Source organism: Anoplopoma fimbria, chromosome 5, assembly GCF_027596085.1.
Source record: "Anoplopoma fimbria isolate UVic2021 breed Golden Eagle Sablefish chromosome 5, Afim_UVic_2022, whole genome shotgun sequence".
NCBI classification, from domain to species: Eukaryota; Metazoa; Chordata; class Actinopteri; order Perciformes; family Anoplopomatidae; genus Anoplopoma; species Anoplopoma fimbria.
In genome coordinates, this window is record NC_072453.1 from 11,587,285 (window position 1) to 11,605,098 (window position 17,814).

General features: G+C 39.3%; 2 protein-coding genes across 2 annotated transcripts; one reads left to right on the forward strand and one right to left on the reverse strand.

Moving 5' to 3' along the window:
- Positions 1–4,045: 4,045 nt before the first annotated feature.
- Positions 4,046–4,720, forward strand: nog3 (noggin 3). The gene has a single exon (XM_054599356.1). The coding sequence runs from the start codon at positions 4,046–4,048 to the stop codon at positions 4,718–4,720; it is 675 nt and encodes a 224-aa protein (XP_054455331.1).
- Positions 4,721–11,551: 6,831 nt separating this feature from the next.
- On the reverse strand, positions 11,552–17,041 carry LOC129091373 (chromobox protein homolog 2-like). Its single transcript, XM_054598962.1, is given in 6 exon segments — positions 11,552–13,007; positions 13,010–14,081; positions 14,170–14,239; positions 14,537–14,602; positions 16,793–16,836; positions 16,921–17,041. Coding segments are annotated over 6 exon segments (1,629 nt in total). The 5' UTR covers positions 16,987–17,041; the 3' UTR covers positions 11,552–12,696.
- Positions 17,042–17,814: the final 773 nt, after the last annotated feature.

A 17,814-nucleotide genomic window follows, 5' to 3' on the forward strand; every position in this document is an offset into this window, starting at 1 on the left:
ATGTACATAACAACATTTTCTCCTTCCTCCTTCAGTGAGTTCAACTTGACATTTGTAGCAACTTGAATCTTCTGCTCTTAACAAGTGATGCTGTTGACATCAATTTGATCCAAAACATGGTTTGATATAATAAATTAAACTTGTGATTTAAGTGCTAATTTCTCCTCAGAGGCTGGCTGGTGCCTTCAGGGTTCAATGGTGACTTTTCCCGGACCCTAAAAGTCCTCAAGACCTCCATATCCATCAGAGCGTGACCTCTAGTCCCCCGTGGGTCCTTCTATGAGACCCTGATATGGAAGTGAAGGATGAAAGGTTTACAAAGAGACAGGAAGTCTTATCTGACTTCCTCTCCACAGAGATATGACAGTTTAGAACACAGAACGTTACCAACAAACAACGTTTTACCCTCAGACGAGACGGAGGAGGGTCACGGGGTCGAGGGAGGAGAAATCGTGTTGCAGCTCTCTGAGTAGAAAACATCGATCCTCTTCTGTCGTCCTGAAGGTTTCAGAGTTACGACTCAGTAAATCCTTTAGGAGCTCTGATTCAGTTCTTCTACACCTTCAGTTAAAGGAAAAATATGCTTTACATTTTTCTCTTTACATTTTTATGCTTTACATTATTCTCATTTTTCTCTCAGCAAGAGAGATGCGTTTTAAATAAAGCTCCAGTATGATCAAATTATCCAATCAGTATAACTTAATTTATTGACTATTTCAGAGATAATATAATAATTATTATAACTTTATTTATAGAGCATGCTTAAAAATAGAGTTTTAAAGTGCTTTGACAGACGAAGCAGTAAAAGCAACGCAATGAAACAACATAAAGCTCAACAATGAGGCCAAACAAAGCAAACTAAGATAAGAGTTAGACCCTGATAAAACAGAATAGTAGATGAAACAATAAAAAACAATGGATACAATAAAAAGAAACTAAGAAATAAGATAAATAAAATCATAATATCAATATCATAAATATCAAATGATAAAATAAAGCAATAAAACGACGACATCACATAAAAGTCAGTCGGTATAAAGAAGATTTAAGAAGAGATCTAAAAGAGATGAATTATAGTTATATTCCAACTGGAACAAGGGTAATCAATCGAGGCTGACCCAGAGAACTGATGGGACTGAACCATTAGAGCTCCACAGTCTCGGTCCTGTGAAGTGACTTTATGAAGCTTCAGTCCTCCTCTCACTAATAACCCGTACAGAGTAAAGAAAGCGGCCGCTGGTCACAGTTCAGAGGTCAGAGGTCACACCACTCACTGCGGCGTTACGGCTCCGCATGGACACGTTAACCCAACAGGAACCAGCTCCTCAACATTCAGGGCCTGTTAGTCTTGGTCTCAGCGCGGTCCAGACCAGCACAGTCGGCCCTTTATCTCAGCCCGGCTTCGTCTGCATCAGTGTCTCAGACAAGAGTTGTTTTTTAGCGGCCTCATAATTCAACGTTTACAACGTGAGCAAACATACCAACGGGTTCTGCCTTCTGGCTGCAGGAGGCCGAGCTGCAGAGCCTCTGAGTGAAATGTGACCGTTTAAGCACTTTTCCTTTCACACTTTATGGTTGGACTGAAAACATGCCTCATATTAATTCTTTAAACTCTATATTTCTCAGAGAAAATGAAAAATAATCAAGCAGTAAATCCTATTTAATTCAGTTCTCAATAATAAAATGTGAATTGGTTGAGGTGTTACCTTGAACGCACCATCAGCATGTGGAAATAAACCAGACTGCTGTGAAAATGTTGCATGATTTAGACACATATGATTTCATTTCCCTCCCAGAAGAAGATTTTCCACATTTTGAGATGGAATAAAGTTTCAGATTAACTTTGTGATTGATTTATGTTTTTGTTTGTCGCTTTCTCCTCCAGTTTGAATCCTGAAGAGATCGGTTTATCCTCCCAGCTGAGCAGAAGGTGATGCTGAGTTCAACTTTATGAAAAGACATAAAACAACAGTTTGACGGGAATAATCATGAGAGGAGGAGAAGAGAAGCTCAGAGCATCTCACAGCGAGAGTTAAAACAAACAGCAGAACTCGTAAAAAACTCTTCTGGCAGAGAAGTCTGCACCTCTGCTGCTGCACTGGACCTCATTCACAGCAACACTGCAACCACCCCCTCCTCCTCTGCAACAAACAACACTGCAACACACAGCTCCACTGTAAGCAACGCTGCTGCCACTGCAACACACATTATCACATTTCAAACCAATGCAACACTCCAACACAGCAGCCAACTCTGCCACTGCCATTGAACCCACCACCACTTAAACAACACTGCAAACACCCGCTGCATAAACAGTCAACCAAGCTCCATGCAGCACTCACATCTGCAACACACGCCACCACTGCAAGAAACACCAACACTGCACCCACTTCAACAAACCACCAAAGCAACCAGCTCTACCATTGTGATCGTCCCCCACCACCACGTTTACACCACTGGAACCTCCACTGCATAAATACACAACCATAACTAACAATACCACTGCATCCACCGCCTCCAAGACTGCAACAAACCCAACACTCACTGCATCTGACGAACAAACACACCACTACCAGAACCAACACTACCTCTGCAACACACACTGCGCACACTGTACCAGACTCCAACCACATCACTGCAACCAATACTGCACACTGCTTAGTGTAGGCTGATGTAACATTTACACTTTACTTTCACTGAACTGGAGTATTTTCCTTACGTGGTACTTCAATGTACTACATTCCAGAGATATTAGTTGTTTTTACTCTTCATTATTTAAGTTACAGCTGAAAGATTGTGATTCTATCAACAAAACATATGATCATCTTATAAAATATGATGCATTGTTTATTTTGCTTTGCATTTATTTTGCTACTTATATTTCTGTATATCTTAGATGAAATTATAATGTAATACTTTTACAGTTGATGTATTCTTATTGATCTGAATACTTCCGACTGATGTGTCACATTGTGATGTACATGTAATACGAGGTAACTATATACAACTAGAAATACTAACATACCATAATACAACCTCCTCTACCCCTCATCATCAACATCACTGATAGTAAAAAGGGTGTGTGCTCATTCCTAAACTGTGTTTCAGTGGGATGGGAGGAGAGTTTCCTCTCATGAGAGAGTGAGAGGGGTCACATTCAGTCAGAACTGCAGGAGGATCTGGATCAGAGGAGACCCAGAGGAGGACTAGAGGAGGTCACGAGGAGGACTAGAGGAGGACCAGAGGAGGACCAGAGGAGACCTAGAGGAGACTGAGAGGAGGACTAGAGGAGGTCACGAGGAGGACTAGAGGAGAACTAGACTAGAGGAGGACTAGAGGAGACTGAGAGGAGGACTAGAGGAGGACTAGAGGAGGACTAGAGGAGGACTGAGGAGGACTAGAGGAGGACTGAGAGGAGACTGAGAGGAGGACTAGAGGAGGACTAGACTAGAGGAGGACTAGAGGAGGACTAGAAGAGGACCAGAGGACCAGAGGAGACCTAGAGGAGACTGAGAGGAGGACTAGAGGAGGACTAGACTAGAGGAGGACTAGAGGAGGACCTAGAGGAGGACCAGAGGAGACCTAGAGGAGACTGAGAGGAGGACTAGAGGAGGACTAGACTAGAGGAGGACTAGAAGAGGACCAGTAGAGGAGCAGCAGTCGGTGCGCCAACATGCGGTCTGTGAGCAGCGCCCTCCGGTGCTTTGAACCGTCTCAACGGGACCTGCTGCCCGGGGAAGCGCAGGGCTGAGTCGGTCTCTCCTCCAGCAGGGACCCGGGTCACGGACTGTGAAGTCACGCGGGGAAACCCCTCTCGTGCCACCTCTCTCTCCCTCTCTCACTCTCTCTCTCTCTCTCTCTCTCTCACTCTCTCTCTCTTTTGAGACGTTTTGGAGCGGTTCTTCCCCCGGTCTGCGCTCAGACTTGGATATCTTCCCTCCGACGCGCCGAGGGAAACCCCGGGACGCGTCCCTGTCTCCTCTGGAGGATTATCATCTGATATTATTATATTATCATATGATTATTAATAACACTGAGAGTCCAGATGGATAGCTCGTGTTACTGGTGCGCCGTGTTTCTGCTGGTTCTCTCTCTGGGCTTCAGGATCGAGGAGGGCATGTGCCAACACTACTACCTCCTCCGACCCATCCCCAGTGACACTCTGCCCATAGTGGACCTAAAGGAGGACCCGGACCCGGTGCTGGACCCTAGGGAGAAGGACCTGAACGAGACGGAGCTCAGGGGGGCTCTGGGCAGCCACTTCGACCCGCTGTCCATGTCCCTCTCCCCGCCGGAGGACCAGTACGCACAGGACGAGGACACCAGCGAGGCGGACGCGCGGCCGAAGCTCCCCGGAGCGATGATGCCCAAAGACATCCGGGCCATGGAGTTCGAGGTCCAGCACGGGAAGAAGCAGAAACCCAGTAAAAAACTGCGCAGGAGGCTGCAGCTGTGGCTGTGGTCGTACACCGGCTGCCCGGTTGTTTACGCGTGGAACGACCTGGGCAGCCGGTTCTGGCCGCGCTACCTGAAGGCGGGGAGCTGCTACAATAAGCGGTCCTGTTCGGTCCCTGAAGGGATGTTCTGCAAACCTGCCAAATCCGCGAACTTAACGATCCTGCGATGGCGCTGCCTGCAGAAGAAGGGGGGTCTGAAGTGCGCCTGGATACCCGTCCAGTACCCGGTCATCTCAGAGTGCAAGTGCTCCTGTCACAACTGAACTACAAACTTTTTTTAATGCAGTGACACAAACTGATCTTTATAAATAAACTCTGAAGAGTTTGAGGACTTTTTTTTTTTCTTTTCTGTAAAACTGTTCCTGTTATAAAGTCAGTAAAAGAGAGAGAAGTTAAACTCAAACCAAAGTGTCTCTTTTATCTTAAATGTAAATGAGTTGTTAAACAGCACTGTCCAGTGTGAGAATGTAAATGTGATGTACATGTTTTTATTTGACGTTATGACAGAACTTTGTATAAAAGAAGGTCAGTATTATTAATATAATCAAATCTACTGTATTTGTTCAATGTATCTTGATTGAATCTGTTTATATTTATATACTGAAGGATGTTTGAAGATCAGATGAAAAATAAGATTATTGAGAAATATGAAGAGTTCAAATATCAGAAATCATTTTTACTGTTTGAATCAGAACTCTTCAGGAAAACTTCTCATCTTCAGATTTAAATAAAAAAAAGACAGTTGGTCTAAAAACATGTGACTGAAACTCTGTTGATATTTATTCATTGTAAAGTCTTTTATTTATGATGTAAATCAGGACCAGTGGTGGAGAAAGTACTCAGATCCTACTGCAGTAAAAGTACTAAAACACACTTTAAAAATACTCTGCTACAGTAAAAGTACTAATACTACACTGTAAAAATACTCTGTTACAGTAAAATTATTGTTAATGCACTGTAAAAATACTGTCACAGTTAAAGTACTAAAACCACATTATACAAATATTCTGTAACAATGATAGTACTTAAACCGCACTGTAAAAAATACTCTGTAACAATAAAAGTACTAATACCTCACAGTAAAATGAATGCTTCAGTAAAACTAATATTACTACACTGTAAAAATACTTGTTACTGTACAAGTACTAATACTACACTGTGCAAATACTCTGTAACAGTTAAACTACTGTTACTACACTACAAAAATACTCATTACTGTACAAGTACTAATAAGACAAGGTTCACATACAGTATTTGTATTAGTACAATAAAAGTACCACGCAGTAAAAATACATGAACATTGTTAACATTAATACCAATAAATTAACATTACCAACATTATTACTAATACATTAACACTATTAACATTATTACTGAGACATTAACCGTATTGTCACAATTATTAATACATGTACATTATTAACTTTATCAGTTAAACATTTACATTATTAACATTTCTACTGAATCATTAACATAATTAACATTATTACTAATACATTAACATTATGAACATTATTTCATTACTTCAAAGTTACTGATCACAGAAGAAGATAATGAAACCAGACAACATGTTTATTTGAGCTTCATGAGTCTGAACATCTGGTTATTAAAACTAACCATATATTTTATATAAGTTATCTCCTCTAACTTTTTAATAAAGTACAGAAATATATTCTGCAGTATTTCCTTCATCGTTAGGAGTGATTGGTAGATGTTAGATTGTTTTGAGTATCAGCCGGTTGATTCAGAGAACAGAATGTTTTAAGGTTCTCCTGCAGGTTCAAAGCTTTCAGCTCTTTTCATCTGATGATTGAAGGAATGTCAGAAGTTCACTGATGAGGCCGTCGCGTCCTCGAGTCAAAGTCTGATAATATGAGACTCACAAGATTAGATTTATACCAACAAAGATAATCTTTCCCTGATCTCAAGTATCGTAACGAAGTTCTATACTCAAGTACAAACTCAAGGTACTTGTACTTTATTTTCTACTTCTATTCCACTCCAGGTAAATACTGTATATTTTACTGTACTACATCTCAGAGGTAAATATTGTACTTTATATTGTACTACATCTCAGAGGTAAATATTGTACTTTATACTGTATTACATCTCTGAGGTAAATATTGTACTTTTTACTGTACTACATCACAGAGGTTAATATTGTACTTTTTACTGTACTACATCACAGAGGTTAATATTGTACTTTATCCTGTACTACATCTCAGAGGTAAATATTGTACTTTATATTGTACTACATCTCAGAGGTAAATATTGTACTTTATACTGTACTACATCTCAGAGGTAAATATTGTACTTTATACTGTACTACATCGCAGAGGTTAATATTGTACTTTATACTGTACTACATCACAGAGGTTAATATTGTACTTTATGCTATACTACATCACAGAGGTTAATATTGTACTTTATACTGTACTACATCACAGAGGTTAATATTGTACTTTATACTGTACTACATCACAGAGGTTAATATTGTACTTTATACTGTACTACATCACAGAGGTTAATATTGTACTTTATACTGTACTACATCACAGAGGTTAATATTGTACTTTATGCTATACTACATCACAGAGGTTAATATTGTACTTTATACTGTACTACATCGCAGAGGTAAATATTGTACTTTTTACTGTACTACATCACAGAGGTTAATATTGTACTTTTTACTGTACTACATCACAGAGGTTAATATTGTACTTTTTACTGTACTACATCACAGAGGTTAATATTGTACTTTATCCTGTACTACATCTCAGAGGTAAATATTGTACTTTTTACTGTACTACATCACAGAGGTTAATATTGTACTTTTTACTGTACTACATCACAGAGGTAAATATTGTACTTTATACTGTACTACATCTCAGAGGTAAATATTGTACTTTTTTACTGTACTACATCACAGAGGTTAATATTGTACTTTTTACTGTACTATATCTCAGAGGTAAATCTTGTACTGTTTAAGTAATATTAATCCAGAAACATCAGATAGAATAGGAAAACAGTTTACTGATAATTCAATACCTTTACTTTATAGTAATAATAATAACAACTTTATTTTTATACCACCTTTAACAACAGAGTTTACAAAGTGCTTTGACAGACAAAGCAAAGCAATAAAACAACAGAATAAAAACATTCATATACTTTTATTTCTGTCTGGTTTTGAATGCATGACTTTTACTTGTACTGTAGTATTTTCACACAGTGTGGTATTAGTACTTTTACTGCAGTAATCTGAATACTTTTTGTGCTACTGATGAAAGGCATGATGATGTGAACGGAGGAGAAGAGGATTCAAACAGACTCTTATCACTTCAGGGCGGGCAGGTATTCAGGTCGAGGTCGAGACCGGCTTTCATGTGTGTGTGTGTGTGTGTGTGTGTGCGTGTGTGGCTGGCACCTTTTTGAACGTGTTAGCCACCCTCAGCCTGCATACCTCCACCCAGACCGGTCAATGTTCAGTGTTCAGGGTGGATGTGATGCTGTAACAGTCCAGCATGTGTTGGTTCATCTGTCAGCTGATCAATAACTGTGAACATTGATATAATTGTAAAAAGGTTAAAAATGTCCCAAACACAAAATATCTGTGAGTGTAAACACGTCCCAGTGTGGAAACAAAGTGTGGACAGGTTTTCACAGGTCGGACGAGTGGGAGACGTCGGACGTGACACCGAGACGTTTCAAGGTTTTCACTCTGGTGAGACGAGACAGACGACTTCTGCAGCCGCCCACCAGCAGGCCAGACTGCCGCCAGCACACACACACACACACAAAGACACGTACACACACAGACATACACATAGACACACACACACATACAGACGAGCCCCAGCAGGTGTGTCATTGTTCTAGTATTTTTCTATCTGCATCAGTGGTCGAAGTGGTTCTCATAATTTATATAATTCTGCATAAAGGGAACTTTTTTTTTTAAATTATATATTAAATATATAATAAATAATAATAATACATAAAAAAGTACTGGAATATGCGGAATATATATAATTCTGCATAATGAGTATATTGTTATTTATTATTATTATTATTTATTATATAAAAAATAAATATATATATATATATATATATATATATATATATATATATATGCATATTGAGTACTTTTTGTATATTTTAAAGATACTTCTTAAGTACTTCTTCCACCGCTGAAACATATAGAAAAACACTTTTTATGATATATTTTATATAAATATGTGTGTGTGTGTGTGTGTGTGTGTGTGTGTGTGTGTGTGTGTGTGTGTGTGTGTGTGTGTGTGTGTGTGTGTGTGTGTGTGTGTGTGTGTGTCTGTACTTGCTACATAGCGAGGACCAAAACAAATGTGGAAAGTGAGGACCTTTTGTCCGATTCTCACTTCTCTGTGTTCTGTTTGAGGGTTTAGAGATGGTTTTATGGTTCAGGTTAGAACCAGGTTGAGGTTAAGGTTTTGGGTTAGGTATTTAGATGTGATGGTTAACTTTGGGGTTAAGGGTCTCAGGAGTGCGTTATGTAAATGAGGGTCCTCACAAAGATAGACGTACAGGGATGTGTGTGTGTGAGCAGGCTGCAGGTCTGTGTTGACAGTCGCTGGTGTTAGTTCAGCAGCAGATTGATGACAGTCTGGTTGTCTTTGTACCAACAGAGACTCAGACAGACACACACAGTCTGCTGTTAGGTAATCCTGCTGAATGTGTATGTGTGTTGTGGAAATAATTATCTGTTACTTTTGGTACTTTAAGTACATTACGCTGATAATACTTTACGATAAGTAAGGTTTTAAATGCACGACTTGAACTTGTAACAGAGTATTTCTACATAGTGGTATTAGTACTTAAAGATCAGAGTACGTCTTCCTCCCCCAGCCACCAGGGGGCAGCAGAGCGCCGCTGTCTGTCACTCAGCCTCCATTAAAATAAATGACTTGTGTCAGTGTGACAACATGTGAAGGTGTGTTGTTTCTGACTGAAGAACTGCACAAATTACATGAAACTGAGCCTGTGTGTGTGTGTGTGTGTGTGTGTGTGTGTGTGTGTGTGTGTGTGTGTGTGTGTGTGTGCGCACACTGCCCCACACTGTTCACACACTGTTTATACATACCAGTGTGTGTGAGGCCTCTCTGTCTGTCGCAGCCTGTTTACTCAAACTTTATTTTGGGAAAATTCCACCTCTCTGCACGACTCTGGACATAAATCACTGAACCTGCAGGCAGCAGCTTCTGTCAGTCACACACACACATACCCACACACACACACACACACACACACACACACACACACACACACACACACACACACACACACACACACACACACACACACACACACACACACACACACACACACAAAATGGCCTGCAGACATCATGTGTGTGTGATGAGTTGTGTTTTTGTTGCTGTAACTAAGTACATTTGCACGAGTGTTTTTACAGTTTGTCCTCATGTTTCAGACACACATGTTGTTTTTAATATCACAGCTGCAGTTATTACAGGTAATAGCAGGTTATTCATATGTAATAACAGGTAATAACAGATGATGATATTAACAATGTCACCTTGTCCTTCACTTATAGATGTCAAGTTGCTCTGGGATCAAATTTCTAGTAAATTGTATATCAAACACTTTCGATTAGTTTTATGTTTTGATGAAGATGGAATAATTAATGGTTTCACTCAGTTTATTAAATTGTTCACAATTAATTAATTTCTCATCTCAGATAATAATCAATCCCTTCCTGTGGTTTATCTATGCGTTTGTGTTTATAAATCTGTCAGTTTTTGCTAATTTTATCAATCCATCCTTTGGTTAATTAATTACTCTATTAATATTTTCCTTGTTCATTACTTTATTTTTGTGGTTTATTAATTGTTACTATTTTCACTGAGGGCAAATTTACATGATGCAAAAGTTACTTTTTCTGTATTTTTTTACGTCCTGTCACGATGTAGAAAGTTTTATTAATCCATTCACTCAATTGATTCATGAGGTCACTGGGATTATTAATCCTTTCAGTCAGTTTACTAATTTATTTATAACCTGTGTGTTCATTTCATTTTTTAAACTGTTTTCTCAGGTTTATTTTTCTGTTCTTTCTCTGTATTCACTAAATCGTCATTCATACAGATAATTAATCCGTTTGTGCAGTTTGCCAATCAACAAAATTAGTAAATAGAATTATTATGAAGTATGAACCTGTGACATAAAGTCATGACCAGGACGTGTAACAGAGGAATATTGAGGATGATTCACCAAAAAGATAAATTATAAATTATATAATGTTTCCTGGTTTTAACAAATAGACTAAAAGTACAATTGGAGGATTACATTAGAAGTTAAAGCTCCATTAACTGTCAGACAGAGACACCTGCTGGTCAAAACCTAAAACACTGTATGATGGGAAATAAACAACTTTCAACAAACCAACTTCAAACGCTAGCACACTTTTCTCAGCGAGGTCTGTGGTTTTCTTTGAGCAACTGACACGTTATTCCTTTTGTTTTCAGTTCTAAATGCTCCACAACAAACCAAACTCCTCTCAAAAAGTTCTATATTAATGTCTCAGCACCAGATATCTTTAACACTAGTCTGTGGAATCTTCTGAGTAACTTGAGGTTATTGTTTAAATGCGACACCAAAAACTAGTGGAAGTACATATAGAAATGGAAGATGTGAATCCACACGTTTGAATTATTTAGGTACTTTATACTTTATTTCAAATACCTTGAAAATGGCAGAGAGGCACACAGGCTACAAGAATCTGAAGCTAGTCAGCCAACATGAGCACCGGATAGATATCAGTCATCACATGGAAAAAAACAACATATTTACAGATATAAATTAACACATATTTCAAAAGACACTGTGACGGCAAAATGTATTAAAATGGTATAAAATTGGTAAATATAAGTGATAATGGAATGTCAGCTTACATTTATTCTGTGCGTAGTGCAAGGAATACTGTCAATAATACAAATGAAAAAATTCACATTCATAACAGCTTTGGTCCAAAGAGAACTGAAAGACGAGGACAGAAACCGGATGGGACTCTTTTGAGGATGAGAACTCACGTCACATATTTTAGATATTTAGTTTAAACATGCTGCCCTGGATGAGTTTGGATGCAGGTCCAACAAGAACAGCATGTCCTACTGAAACCAGTCGTCTTATGGAGGCAGTGGAATCCAGAGTCTGGGAGGAAGCTGAGGCACCTGGGAGGTGGAGTCCTCTAAACCTGTTTCTACAGCTTCTAATCAAACACAGCTGGATGATTAATAATCACTGAGCTTCTTTCATTGGGAGAGGAAAAAAAAAACGTGACTATAACAAATGATCTTCACTCAATGTTCTCTTATTAGCTTTTTCTGTGGCTTTTTAACGGAACCTTCATGTTCTTCATCACTGGAATGAGCCGGTGGTCATGTGATAAGTTTGTGTCCTGAAAACTGAGTAAGCTCCATTTGCTGATGAAGACCATGCAGGGGCTACTGGAAGCTCTGGCAAACCAGCTAGTAAGTTGACTTTGACTGATGAATCATTTAGTGATGTACTTTAAGGGAAAGAATTGACTGTCAACAAAGCAGCGTCCTCACCAAACTCCATTCAAAAAAGTTATAATTTAACACAACCTGACTTTCCTCACTGAACGCTGTGGTTTTTATTTAACTGGGACTTTATTCCTTTTGTTTTCAGTTTTTAGTTCTAAATGCTCCACCACAAACCAAACTCCATTCAAAAAAGTTATATATTTAGGTCTCAGTGCCAGATTGTTCTAATATAAGTCTGTGGAATCTTCTGAGAAAAGGATCTTGAGGTTAAACTCAGTATTAATTATTAAGTGCACCACCAAAAACTTAAAATCCATTCACCTAAACAGAACTGGAGTGGGTGCAGCAGAGATCAAACAGAACCGAGTGTATCTGTGTGTGTTGATACCACATTGGATAAAATGGTTCAACTTTCAAAGGGTCGTGGTGTGAAGACTAAACCTGTAACTGATGGATGAAGAGCGTTCACTCCTCCAGACACACACTCAACAAATACTTTGACCAAAAGGAGTTTCCTCTTCAGAACCATCGGTCCAGTCTGTTGTTGTCTTCTACTACTGGACTACTGAGACCACAGGGACCGGACCGTCTGTTTTGACCGCAGAAGGAGTTCCCAGGACCCGGGTCGGACCGGACCACGTGGAACCCTGAGAGAGACGGCGGAGCATCACCGCAGACCTTCAGTGGTTCAGTGAGTTGAAGAACCCAACGCTTGTCGGCGACTCTTTCACCGTCACCGTGATGAAGTTGGCGGTGACGTCGGTGACGAACACGTGCTCCAGGAGGCTCCGGGCCGGCCGCCAGTCCGTCTCGGCGTCGAACTCGGTGGCGTCGTCTCCGAGGCTGGGCCGGCTGTTGTTGGGATACAGCGCGGCGTCCTGCTCCGATTCGCTGCTGCTGGTCTCATCGGAGTCACCGGTGCTGAGCTCGTTCAGGCTCCGGTTCTGAGAGGTGAGAGGGTGTTTCCTCTCCTCGTGTCTCACGCCGCCGCTCCTCGACCGGAGACGCTACCTGTCGTCTTCGTCACCTCCTTCCCCCTGTCCTCCCGTAACCTCCCTGCTCTGCACCACCGCTCGCTGCCAGACCGGACCGCTGCCCCCGCTGACGTTCGAGTCTCTTTGACGCTCCCAGTTCCTCCTTTTACAACAACGGCGCCGCTCCTTAAACTCGACCTCGCCGCCGCTGCTCCGGCACTGCTCCCCTGAAGGCCGCCGCCGGCCGCCGGCTTGCTGACGCTCTGCAGGTTGAGGGCTCGGAGGTTCAGCGCCTGGTTGGCTCGGTCTCGAGGTGTCGGCGCAGACGTCGCTTTGGAGAGGTTCTGCTGCTTGTGTTGGACCGACCCGGCGCCCTCCTGCCTCCTCTGGCCCAGCGGGGAGCGCTGCGCCGCCGCCGGCCCAGCGAAGCCGCTGTGCAAACCCAACGAGGCCGAAGCTCCGCCGGGTTTCAGAGCCTTGTACCCGTCTGCTCGGCCTCCTGTTTCTGAGACGGAGCGCTTCAGCTCCATCAGAGAGTTCCTACTTTGTGGGGACGGACTGGTTTTGCTGTAGGAGGACGGGGACATGGAGCGACTGGTCCAGATGCAGCCGAGGGATCCCGGTTTGGAGGCGGCAGTCTGGACGAAGGAGCTGGAGGAGGTCTGGGAGCCGGAGGAGGCATCCTCTCTGGAGGCCCGGCTCAGACCGGTATAGGTGAAGCTGGCCGGCTGCAGAGGTTTCTTCACCCCGGATCGAGGATCCTCTCTGGGCGGTCTGAGCACCTGGTGGTGTCGTGGAGGAGGAGGAGGAGGCGGAGGAGGAGAAGGAGGTGGAGGAGGAGGTCTGCTCTTCGCTTGCCTCAGCGCCCTCAGGTCCGGGTGGAGCGGCTTCCTGCCGCGCTTTTTCTTGCACGGAGGATCCGGTTTGGCGAGCACCATTTGAGGCCTCTTCTGGGGGACGGGCTGGACTCGGGGCTTCGCCTTCTTACCGTGGTCTTCATCCTCTGAGGAGGAGGAGGAGGCGGAGGACGAGATGACGGAGGATGAAGAGGACGAGGAGCGGCTGTCTTTTTCAGCGGCCGGTTCAGGCTGCTGAGAGGACGAAGAGTAGGATGAGTGAACGAGGAAGTTTATCATGAAACTGTAAAAGGAGAAGAAGAAGAAGAAGAAGAAGAAGTACCAGAATCTTCCGTGGTCTTCCTCTCGGCCGCTTCCCTTTCTTCTGGAACAGAAGTTCTCGCTCTTGTTCTCTGAAAAACATAAACACATCATCAACATATTGTCAACAATTTAGATCAATGTTTTACCTTTTAAATAATTAATCAAACGGTTAATCTGAGGATTTATTTGAAGATTGTTTGGACAAAGTTTGTCATGTGAAGATGATAAACTTTTTCAGATTTTCCTCACATTTAATAGATATAATTGTTTTGTGCAGCCTTACCTTATTTCTTTTATTAAGTAATGTTTTCTTAATAGTGTCACATTTGTTTGTTTTTTGTCTCAGTCGTCAGACATTTACCAGAAACTCAGTAAAACAAACTCACCTCTTGTGGAAAGCTGCCAGCAGCCTCGGGTCCAGAATGTTCTCCTCCGGCTCCCAACTGTTGTGTCTGTAAACATCAAGAAAAGTGTTTTAACAGGACGGAGAACTTCAAGTTTATAAGTTTTATAGTTTCAGTTCTGCGACTTAAAGCTGCTTCAAAAGCCTTTTGTGGCCTTTTAAGAGAAACACAACCAACATATTACCACTTTATAGAGTTGAAACAGCTGTAAGATTAAAACAAACAATGATCCAAAATAAATGTAAATAAAGGTTTGAGAAGAAACCTTTCACAGTGTTTTTATTTGATCTGTTTAATATTAAAAATATTCATAAGCAGCTTTAAAATGAACGATGCTTGATTTGTGTTTGTAAATAATGACGGACTCTACAGGTGAAAGAGGTTAATAAATATTTAATGAATAATAGAGCTCAGAAAAATGAGTCGATCAACAGAAACCTAACCAGTGATGATTAAATAACGATTTTAGTCGTTAATTCAGTCAATAAATTAGTAAATAATCTCAAACATTTTCACGTTCCAGCTTCTACAAAGTAATGGCTTTCTGTTTTTTCTCCCTTTTCTTTAATTGCAAATTGAATATTGTCAAGTACTTGTCTTTTGATCGGACAAAACGAGACCTTGTCATGGTCATGTGTTATTGTTGATTAAGATTAATAATCACATCAATCAATAATGAAAAAGACTGATAGTTGCAGCCCAAATCCACAACACAGCTGATTTACTGTGACATCGTAATAAACTATGATTTTATAGAATATGTAAACCGAGCCGCGACATTAAACAGAACTGTACTTCAATACACTTTTAAAATACTGCATTTCACTTTCTGTTACTTTATACTCTACTACATCTCACAGTAAATATTGTACTCTTACTTTACAAATTATTATACTAATGATGAAGAATACTAGATGATGAAGTATTATTATATATGAATAATAGAGCTCCACCTTTAAAGCGATCAACACATTAATGCATCAATAATAATACAAATGCATTGAATATATTTATTTGGTACTTTGTGTATTTGGGTTTGAAGTAACATTTTAAATTTTACTTTGCATTAATGCATCAATAATAATACAAAATTTATAAAATTATTTTGCATTGAATATATTTACTTGGTACTTTGTAGTATTTCTACAGTGTGATATTAATACTTTTTACTGCAGTACAATACAGAGTACTTCCTCCAGCTGTGAGCATAATACCTGTGTATTTATATATATACAGTACCAGTCAAAAGTTTGGACACACCTTCTCATTCAACTACTTTGAAGAATCTAAAATATAAAACATATTCTGGTTTGTTGAGCATTTGTTTGTTTACCACATAATTCCATATGTGTTCCTTCATAGTTTGGATGTCTTCAATATTAATCTACAATGTAGAAAAAATAAAGAAAGAAAATAAAGAAAAACCATTGAATGAGAAGGTGTGTCCAAACTTTTGACTGGTACTGTATATATATATAAAATAAATACAAATAAAAATAATATATATATATAAAATAAATAAAAATAAAAGTAAAAATAAAAATAAATAAAAACCATTGAATGAGAAGGTGTGTCCAAACTTTTGACTGGTACTGTATATATATAAAAAATAAATACAAATAATAATAATAATAATAATAATATATATATATATATAAAATAAATAAAAATAAAAGTACAAATAAAAATAAAAATAATAAAAATAAATAAAAACCATTGAATGAGAAGGTGTGTCCAAACTTTTGACTGGTACTGTATATATATATATATATATATATGTATATATATATATATATATAATAAAAATACAAATAAAAATAATATATATATATATATATATATATACATATATATACATAAATAAAATAAATAAAAATAAAAGTAAAAATAAGAATAAAAATAAGAATAAGAATAAGAATAAGAATAAGAATAAAGATAAATAAAAAACCACTGAATGAGAAGGTGTGTCTTTCCACTGGTCCTGTATGTACATACACTGTGTGTGTATCTAATGATAATTAGCCCGGTGCCTCCAGTCTACGGAGCCTGTGGTCCGGTGTGTCTCCTGAAGGCGGACTCTCGGAGCCCTAACGTCGGCTCCGGTCCGCTGGAGATCCCCCCGCTGCTTGAGCCCCTCTGCTCGGATTCCCCCCCTCCAGCCCCGGCATTGTTGGGTGCCATGTTTTTCCCGTGTTGTGTGTCGTTAGCATCGGGCGGCTAGCAGCTAGCTCCACTTACTTGGACGACCACCCTCTCCACTTCACCAGATACTCAAACTTGCCCTGCGAAAGAGGACACGAGAGGTCAGAACACTTCCGGGAGGAGACGACGGAGCCGCCGAGCCGCGAAGCCGGGGTGTCTCTTACCTTTCTCGGCCGTTTGCTGAGGATGCATTCCGCATCGAATACCTGGCCGACTGTGACCCCCTCCATTACTACAGCAGCCCCCGAACGAGCAGCGCGAACGACCCGCCGCGGCCACCGTAGATCCTCCTCTTCATGTTACCGTGCTGCTATAACCATGCTGGAATAATAAAAAGTTATATTATTATTATCTGGGTCTGATTATTACTATTATAATTATAGCTGTTATTATTATTAATAATATTATAATATTATTATATTATATTATATTATTATTATTTATTTATATTATATTATTATTATTATTTATGGATGGTCTGATTATTACTATTATAATTATAGCTGTTAATGTTATTAATAACATTATTATATTATTATTATTATTATTATTTATGGATGGTCTGATTATTACTGTTATAATTATAGCTGTTATTATTATTAATAACAATATTATAATATTATTATATTATTATATTATATTATTATATTATAATATTATTATTATTTATGGATGGTCTGATTATTACTATTATAATTATAGCTGTTATTATTATGAATAACATTATTATATTATTATTATATTATTATATTATTATTATTATTATTTATGGATGGTCTGATTATTACTATTATAATTATAGTTGTTAATATTATTAATAACATTATTATATTATTATATTATTTTTATTATATTATTATATTATATTATTATTATTATATGATGAGATGTGGATCCACTGCAGCTGTATTGTTGGTGTCTTGTAAAACCATGACGGTTGGGCATGTTTTGTGCATGACACGAACATAAAAATCTATCTATCTATCTATCTATCTATCTATCTATCTATCTATCTATCTATCTATCTATCTATCTATCGCTGTTAATATTATTCATAA

What these genes read in the sequence shown, in the direction of transcription:
- nog3 (XM_054599356.1), top strand. Translation starts at nt 4,046, where the DNA reads ATGGATAGCTCGTGTTACTGGTGCGCCGTGTTTCTGCTGGTTCTCTCT.